Source organism: Anneissia japonica, unplaced genomic scaffold (genome assembly GCF_011630105.1).
Source record: "Anneissia japonica isolate Jap-2015-1 unplaced genomic scaffold, ASM1163010v1 scaffold287611_len363355_cov233, whole genome shotgun sequence".
Taxonomy (NCBI): Eukaryota; Metazoa; Echinodermata; class Crinoidea; order Comatulida; family Comatulidae; genus Anneissia; species Anneissia japonica.
The window spans coordinates 73,691-83,100 of record NW_022732785.1 but is presented as its reverse complement, the minus strand read 5'-3'; the positions used below and the strand labels follow the sequence as shown (position 1 = coordinate 83,100).

The 9,410-nt window shown below is 35.1% G+C and overlaps 2 protein-coding genes across 2 annotated transcripts in view; one reads left to right on the top strand and one right to left on the bottom strand.

Annotated features, from left to right (window-relative positions):
- LOC117115796 (17-beta-hydroxysteroid dehydrogenase 13-like) lies at positions 1-4,345 on the bottom strand. The gene is made up of 4 exons (XM_033259731.1): positions 3,730-4,345; positions 2,302-2,546; positions 1,406-1,531; positions 1-132 (listed from the first exon to the last, which is right to left on the bottom strand). Exons 1-4 carry the CDS (start codon positions 4,219-4,221, stop codon positions 51-53), a joined length of 945 nt encoding a protein of 314 aa, XP_033115622.1. The 5' UTR covers positions 4,222-4,345; the 3' UTR covers positions 1-50.
- LOC117115799 (WD repeat-containing protein 17-like) overlaps positions 4,313-9,410 on the top strand; it is a gene marked incomplete in the record, with an annotated part of 16,127 nt that continues 11,029 nt past the window's right edge. The window contains 3 exon segments of the mRNA XM_033259734.1: positions 4,313-4,441; positions 6,419-6,543; positions 7,193-7,604. Coding sequence (XP_033115625.1) covers positions 6,427-6,543; positions 7,193-7,604 — 529 coding nt within the window.

Here is a 9,410-nt window from a genome sequence, read left to right as displayed (position 1 = left end):
AAAAATTAAAGATGATCTTCTGTAACATTTAACGATTGTATTATTGTCCTTTAAAGTTGTTTCTTCGACTGTGATCCAATGGTAATACCAATAGCTTCCTCTAACACTTCATTCACCCTGTAGGGCAAAATCCTGTAAAGAAAAAAAAAATAATGCTTAATATAAATCATTAAAAAATAAATAAATTTATTGCCACATCCATCATTATTAATGTGAAGCACTTGGAGTCCTATATAATTCTATTTATATTATTATTATTATTCTTATTATTATTATTATTATTATTAAGAGAGATATGGATGGTATGTTTGGCCTTTACACAAAACAAAACATTCTCAAAATCACACATGAAACATTAAAACTAGATCAGAATGATTTAAATTTCACATTAAAATATTAATTATTTTGATGGCACATACTAGGGCTTACTGTATATAGACAGCTTCACTATGATTTTAACAGATCTAGATATAGTGTTATTTTAACATTCAACAATCCTGATTAAATTATGAATTGAACAATGGTGCACAAACTAAAGATAAGATAAGTAGTTTCCAAAGGTTGAAATGATAATGAAGACCAAAGGGCTATAAGCATTGATTCCATGGAGATGTGGGATATGGGATGTGTATACTTTTTCAATTAACTCTCAACTTCCCAGTTTTCACCAAAGTCCCCATCAAGACACCATTCCGCAACTTATGGGACTGAATGTTTGGGTCGCGGAAAAGTTTTCATGGGTTGCATAATCTCTTCAGATTGTGAAAACTTTACTTAATACGAATGAGGACAAACAAAATCAAATTACAGTAAACGAAATTGCAATGCAATTAGTTTACTTTTGTAATGCATCTGTTCATCATGTTTAAAATACAATCAAAACATTTGTACTTCAGATATGACAACTTCAAAGTGTTGGTTTTGTTAATTTCAATGTGTTTCCCTTTCAGCTGAAAATTATAACGAAGAAAACATTTTTTCACATAACCCATACTTATCTAGCAGCTAGTTAAGGAATTTATAATAAAATGTCTGTAAATCATTAATTAAAAAACTTATTGAAAAATTTGATAACTTGCGTGGTTTGGTTAAATGAGTAATTCAAAGTAATTTTGTCATTTTTAGGCGTCTTAAATTGATGTTGTGGGTGATAGTATCTTTTAATTGACTGCCGAAAAAATCAAGGGGGTGGTTCCTTCGATACCCGCTATCCCTCGTGCGTATAAATCGAAAGACGTGATATATTAGCTTCGGGTTTGATGGGTTGCATCTGAGTGATTGATATATAATTTGGCTCGTGGGCTAAAAAGCTATAGGAGATAATTTATTGATGCTTCCTTTTTAGTAGGCCCCATTTCCTTTAAGTGCAACTAATAATATTGTTTCTATCGCTGCAAGTACTCACGCATTCAACATGATTCCCAGACGACTCTGAATCCCAGCCTTTGGAAAAATATGTCTTTGATTTCTTTGCACTCCATAGACGATTGCTTCAGCAACATCTTCGGCTGTAATCATTTTGAAGAGAATCCTTTAGAAGAAAATCAGAAATGGTTTTTGCTTTAATAAATTTAAATAAAATTTGAAAAAAAGAAAAATAAATAAATAATAAATAAATTTAAATGCTGGTTGAAATTACACAAATGACGCTTGCCATTCCAAAACCAGCATTAGGAGACCACTTTGATGATCGTGTTTATCCGTTGATATAGGTATTAAGTGCCCATGTAAACTCCGCATAATGGATCAATAACCGCAATGATCTACGCAGTTACCTCTGTGTGATCATTATGATAAATTAGTTGTTGTTTGACCTGTGTGTAGATAAACAGTGTAAATACCATTATTATTATTATATGAAAAATTATATTTTTATCAATTACATACATTTTTGAACTTTTTTGACAAAGGGTTTCAAAACAAGCAGCAATGCACGCATATTTTTCAGGTCAGTTTTAATCATGTGACTTCCTGGTACAACCAATAATTTTGTAATATACTGCATTCCTATTCTCCACATTGCAAGCTTTAAAAGGATGGCTCATAATACTGCCATATTCTTAAGCTAAATACTTCACTTTAACATTTAGCAACAAGTACGCTGGTATGGAATGTCAAGCCTCAAATGCAAAAAAATATCAGCTGAAAGCACTTTGTATTGGTGCAAATCTCTTTAGGAATTGGTTGATAAATTTTGGTCATGTGATATAAACCAGAAATAAACTGTGTGACAGTTTTATGTAATCATATCAAAATAATTACACTAAAATTTAATAATATAATAAATATAAAAATTTTCACCTTTGTGCTACATTGTGAATCAATCCTGTGCTGACAAAAGTGGGACACACAACTGATAAATGAATTTCAGTTTTGTTTAGCATTCGTAGCTCATTTCTAAGTGCGTCGTTTAGACCTACAGCAGCAAATTTGCTGGATGAGTAGTCAACAAGGCGATGCGTTCCAAAATAACCAGCTAATGACGCTATCGTCACAATATGACCACTATCCCGTTCCAGCATCCGCGGAAGAAATGAGCGGATAATCTGCAAAATAAAATTTAAAAATTTTATTTTAGTTTTACTTTGTACATTTTGTTTGAAAAAACTGTCATGTAAAGGAGAAATAAGAAAAGAAGGTTGGTACAAGAATGGAGGTATTATTGAGAAGGAGATCACTTGGCAACAGTTCCCTTTGATGCGACAAACCAATGTGTTCCCTGCCTCTGGATCGCGCGTGGGTGAATTACCTTATTATTAACATTTTTTTGTTAGCAACAACTTGGCAACGACATGGTTTTATACGTTTCAACACAGCACAATTGTGCGATAAACCGTTTTAACTCATTAAATTTCTTTAAAATGAACAATGTTCCCCTGATTGGATTTTTTCGGACTTTTAGTAGTGTGTATATTTAACAAACATATTTCACAAAATATTTCTGTTACAATTACTTCTGTGTTCATTATAATTTGGTCAAAAAATTGACTGGTTTGACTATAAATCTAAGGCAGCGTAAAACTGAAAATTACTCGGAATTTCGATTGAATTTTTAAATATTTCTCACTCGTTCACACTAAAATGACCTAGGCCTAGTTTATTAGAATCCTCAATCATTTCTTACTTAATATCTGTTAAAATTAGAATTATCAACTTTTATACAATTTATGGAAATTCAAGTTCAAATATACCATACTTTTAAATCTCATGTAAATATTTAAATTAGTTCGAAATACTTTTCTTGCAGAAATACTAATATGTTTGGTATTTATGAAAGAAAAATGTATCAGTTTCAAAATGGAAACGATTGCGCAGCCATAGTGATTGACTGTAAAGTAGTGTGCATTGAGAAAAGAACGTGCTCTCCATTTTTGGTAAACTATGCCTGCTCAACATTTGGTGGCAGGGAACACCTTAGACTTCAAAGGCATTGTACAAACGTTCTTCAATCGCTGCGTCAGCTTTGTTTGGCTCATTTGAATAGCGCTGTGTGCACAGAGCTTTCACAAGCGATCTCCTCAATAATACCTCCATGGTATAAGCCAAGATAGAGGGGCTCACCCCTGTATGTAAAAACATGCACATTTGAGGGTTCTCCAAGCCTGATTGGTCAGTTGTTGACTTTGGAAATGTCCATTTTTGGTCAGGGAGGCCATCTAATTAGTCTAAGGCATCATAAGCCACAGGGCCTATCTTTAGTATAATATAGGGCCAGGCTGGAAAACTCACCCAAAAATGTGCCAAAATGTTTACGCCAAAAGTTCGCTCAATCTGCTCATCAGTCAGTTCTAGAAGTAACTCTCCACATAGGATTCCTGCATTGTTTATAAGAATATCCACATCTCCGACCTCATCCTGAACTTTTTGAGCTGCTGCATAAACAGCGCTTTTATTGCTGACATCAACTGTATAAGCACAGGCTCCTGCACCGACATTCCGAGCATCTTCTGCAGTTTGTTCATTATCCGTCTTGTTTATATCCCATAGAACCAGTCTAGCCCCTAGACGAGCAAATCTCAGTGCAGTCTCGCGGCCTATCCCGTGTCCTGCCCCGGTGATTAATATGACTTTTCCTTCTACCGCTTTCGGAGGGCACGGAATGACACATCTGTACAGTGAATGTAGGAACGCAAATATTATTCTGCAAATAAAAACCAATACACCCAATATTATAGACAGCATCCTGCGACCAGATTGTTTTATGCGTTCTTTGAAGTTCATTTACTTGAATTAACAATTATGAACTATCCTAACCTGTAAATAAGGCACTACACACCAATGATGGCAACAATCAACAACTGTCCGTCAACCTGTTCATCCAAAAATCGGGGTGGAGTCCTGGCATAATATGACTCGAGCGGTAGTTACGCAGCAATCGAAAGAGTGCTCTCTAGTGGCCGTGGTCTACTACAAGTCTAACGTGGATATTCGGAAATTTTGAGTGAGTGACAGCAGGTGACACAGGCATAGATAGACTTGCCACAAGTCGCTTGTTATAGTTTTCCGTTATGATAGACAGCGCCGCCAACGAGCGAATAAAGTTCAGTTATAATTTTATCTTCGGTTGAGTCGTAAACAAGCCTAATTCGAAAAAAAAGAAATCGAGTATGGGACGCCAATTACATTTGGTATGGCGCGCATTAAGTGCAAAAAAAAGTAAATAAACCAAAATTAGGGCCTGGAACCCAGGCTAAGGCATAGAGAGCGTAGCCTATTAGCAGAAAATTCAGACGTTATTCGCAAGCGGGCGCCATAGTAAACAAAATTAAGTTGGTAGCTCTGCTGTTGGTCTGTTGTCATGAATACAGTAAATAGGCCTAGGGCCTAGATTGTTTATGCCAAGTTGTTCTTCTGATCGCAATAGTAGGTACTTCTCTAGGCCTACCCCTCGTTCATATCTATTGTCTAAACCTCCTAGGCCTAGGGCTTAGCCCTAGGCTATCCTAGGCCTTGTTGTACGACTCTATCTAGCTATCCTAGGCCTCCTAGACTAGGCCTAGACCTAGGCTAAGCATAGGCTAGGCCCTAGTTAGTAGTAGGCCTACTCTAGGCCTAGTAGGCCTAGCCTAGTACTAAGCCTAGGCTAGCCCTAACTAGGGCCTAGATAGGTCTGTGCTAGGCTGGGCGCCTAGGCCTTGACCGCCTATAAATTAGGCCTACCTAAGTATTGTATTATTAATTGTGAATGCATCACCAGCATTCCATACACATACACACATTGGCGGCCGTTGTGGACAGCGGCCGCCCTACCTAGCGGCCGGTATGGGCCTGGGCCAGTAGTAGAGAGTATATCCTAGGCCTAGTACACTTCACCCGGGCACCAGCGTTACCAGCGATGTCCAATTAGCAATTCTGAGATTCCTCGGCCGACGTGATTTTAGGTAGGCCTAGAACGCCTTGTTTTTAATGACGATCCGTTCAGACTGCCACTGACAATCAGCAGACAGCATCGTTGCATCCTCTAGCGATCACTGGGAACTGAGTTGGGGTCGTCGTACGATGATCGTTATTTATAAGATACATGATAAAAATGCACCTTTTTAAATAAATTCTTATAAGCTGTGTGAGACCCTGCAGATGCCCATACTGTAAAGTTTTTTTTATTGCACGGAGGATACCTAAAGAAATCTGCTAAAATTTATGCGAAAAATTACTAGGAAAATTGGTGCGCGGAATCATAATTGCTGCATAATTGAATAGGTTATATATTAAGATTTTGTCAAATCCTAATTTTTGGCAAAATCTGTGTGAAAATTAGCCCTTATTTTCCGAAATGTACGGACGGATTTCTAGGCCAATTTTGTTTTTTTGTGCGCGGAGGATGCTTTTCCCACGCAGGCCTTACTGTAAAGTATAGGCAGATGCCTTGGGTATCTTATTTATAACACCTGCATAGTGAGCGCTACTAATAAATGTTCATCATCATATTGTTATTATTTTGACTAATTAGTTGTTATTATTCATTCATTCATCTTTTATTTCGGAATTTCATGTCCATACAAACAGTTAAACCCTGTCTCTTATACACATCTAGATGTGTATAAGAGACAGTTTCAATGAACGACAATATTATTGTTATGGTTGTTATTACTGTATCTAGGCTAGTGGACATGGATGCTGCAATCATTAAATTAAATGGTGAGAAATGGCCACAATATTACATCACAAGCTAAAACAATCAAAGTACACAAAAAAGCATGTCAAAATAGGCATGTATTGTTTCGCAAGCTAAGTCTGTAATGCCAACAGCATATATTTTAACATGCTTTTTTGTTTTCACGAACTACCTTCATTGTTTTAGTTTGTGATGTGAGTGATTTGTTTTATACGAAGTACTGGTGCCTAGTAGGGCTGAAATGTAGCGTGGACCTCCCATCTTTTAGTATCGTTTGAATGAATTGTTTTTATTAATTTGCAGGTTGAGGGATGATGAAGCAAGTAGGGCTTCTTTCAGCTGGCTGTCAGCCATGGAATAGTGATGTGTGTGCTGCAAGTGGTGATAGGTTTGCCTACTGTGCCACATTGGCTATTTACATATACAAGGTAAATTGATAATTGATTGTGGACAGACAAGAGATAACTAGTTCCGTGTTACCGGGTAGCTCAGACACGTAGAGACCCTTAGTGAAGAATAAAGCAACTGTACAAGCTAGTCAACAGACTCCGGTATAAAGCGCTATATAAATTGAATCACATTGCATTACATTAAAAAAAAATGTCTGCAAATTAACCAACCTTAGAAATGTCATTCCCATTGTCTTGCATTTCTGGTGGCAAATTAAAACGTAATTTAAAGTCAGACTCCGGAGGGGAAAAAATGTTTGATATGTTGTAGAACTGGTTTTCTAAGACAGGAGAAAGTTTTTTGATGAAAAACTGGGGAACGGTGAATGAGATACAGATTTTTGAATATTTATAAATTGGGGGAAAAGGGTTAGGGTTTTTAAATATTCAAAAACCTGTATCTCATTCACAGTTCCCCAGTTTTTCGTCAAACAACTTTTTTCTGTTTTTAGAAAAATCTTTTCTACAACATACCAAACATTTTTTTTTCCTCCGGAGCCTGACTATAAATTTGTTTAACATAATCAATTTAATCATTTTTTGCAGTTTACCAAATTTGTTTTGGGTGACGTAATCTTTATTAAACTAATAAATGATAGAATTTGATGATCTTGATTTGTGTTTGTAGTTGGATCATCATTACAATGAGTTCAAGCTTGAAGCCATCATGTCAGAACATAAAAAGACGATCACTGCGATCTCCTGGAACCCAACGGACCCAGATGTGTTTGCAAGCACCGGAGCCGACAATCAAGTCGTCATTTGGAATATAACCAAGCAAAAAGCTGTAGCTTCCTTGGCTAACACAAATGCTGTGCCAAATTCAGTTGGCTGGGTACTGAATGATAAAGAAACAGTGGTGTATGTTTCAGGTCGTGGACCTCTTTACATATGGAATTATAGGACGAATGGCAGTATCACTAACCACAAAGACACTCACAATTTCATATCTGATGTCACCAAGTTCCGCTTACATTACAAACAAATTGGCAGAATGGTTTTTGGGCACGCAGATGGTAGCCTTTCCTTTTTCAACACAGGTAAGGACATTTTTACAAATATACAAAATATATATAAAGACAATACAGTTTTCTAGCAAGTTGTTATCTCACATTTTGGTGAAAATGCTGTGGTCAAATTGGATTTCAATAAAAACAACTAACAAACATCTTGTCATGAAAATTTCTGGTCTGCAAAATTGTTTGAGACTCTCCTAAAGTCGAAGATTGGATTGGATTGTTATTTTAAAGTTCTTTCGGCGAAATAGGGATAGTCTGTCGTTGAAGAGTCAGCTATCTTTGTAGGAAGAAATTAGCGGATGTGTATAGGGAGGTAAATTCATGTTTTTTATGGCAGCCCGTATGAAGAATTGTTTCAAGTGAAGTCTTGGGAAAGCATCCTATCTTCTTAATTGTTTACAATTTTTGGACAGGTATTGTTTTTGAACATGCATTACATCATTTATATAGCACTATTTCATGAAGGTCACAATGCTTAGGATTTGCAATCCATGTATCAATTTTCAAGATCTACAATATGGTCTGTTTGGAAAAGATGGTTTTATGTTTAAACAAATCTGTCTTTATTCTCGGGATTAATTTTCTTTAATATCAGCATACTGTCTTAAGAGGATTCAAAAAACTAATTTCTTGGTTTTTATTTTTATTATTAACAATTGTGCATTGTTGTCAGATAGCAGACTCTCATACTAATCTCATTATTGTATTTGTTGGCCTCACATGTGCTTGTTGACAGTGGCCATTTTCTATTATTGTATTACAGTTAAACTGTACACATAGTGTATGCTTCTTGATAGAGTGCCATTTAAATTGGTTATTTTATTGTTGTAGTTATTGACTTAATGTGTGCTTGTTGAATGTCTTTTCTATTCTGCCTTTTTTGTATTTGTTTGCAAAATCGATTTATGTAATTGAAGCTGGTTACAATAGTAGCAGACGCGAAGGAACATTGTCTCTTATACCAAGGAGTTGTTATTTAAATAATAAAACCCTGCTAATACTGTGGACATGTAATAACTTACTTGTTATTTCCATGTGATTCCTTTATATTTAATTTCAGTTTAATTTCATAATATTTTAGTATAGTTTTATGTTAGATCTAATAATAAGATATACTGTAGTGTATGAAATTTTAGCTATAAAGACCCCTACTATTAGTATCTTAATTCACTTCCTAATGATATGGGGAACTGCACTACATTTTACTCTTTTAAAAATAAACTAAAAAAAGTGCTCAAATCTAGTTGAAGACTGATTTTATTGAAATTAAATTTTTTAAGATTATATTTATCGATTTTTGAGAAAAGCTTTTGTACATTGTTTTAAAATTTTATCGAAAATCTATTTTATTTGTGCTCTCTCGTATTTTACTCATGTTACTGTATATGTTACAAAAAGACAGTAAACTCCGAAAAGAGACAAAGACATTTTGAGATTCAGCGTTTTGATCTATTTGGTCATTTTCAAGAATACTGATGAGAAAATCACACCCATCCATATATGTTTACAATATTTACTGAAGTATAACAGAGCAAATAAAATCAAAGTTATAACTAGCCAATTGAAAATGAGGTAATTAAAAATAGGGTGTGTCTTACATTAAGTATATCACTTATTGTGAATAAACAATGAATAATCAACAATTATTCAACAATAGTATAGAAACTTGGGAATGCTGGCTGAATGAAAGTCTCATGACATGAAATAAACAATAAGATAAATCAGTGAAATAAAATATACTTAATCAGTAGAGAATGCTTTTAAGAAAAATACATTTGATATAATTACAATTCAGAATTAAGTAAATAATGAAAGCTCCTTGGATGC

What these genes read in the sequence shown, in the direction of transcription:
- LOC117115796 (XM_033259731.1), bottom strand. Translation starts at nt 4,221, where the DNA reads ATGAACTTCAAAGAACGCATAAAACAATCTGGTCGCAGGATGCTGTCT. An exon ending in ATTCACAATGTAGCACAAAG is followed by an intron (nt 1,532 to 2,301) that starts GTGAAAATTTTT and finishes TTTCTTCTAAAG; the next exon opens with GATTCTCTTCAAAATGATTA. An exon ending in CTGGGAATCATGTTGAATGC is followed by an intron (nt 133 to 1,405) that starts GTGAGTACTTGC and finishes TTTTCTTTACAG; the next exon opens with GATTTTGCCCTACAGGGTGA.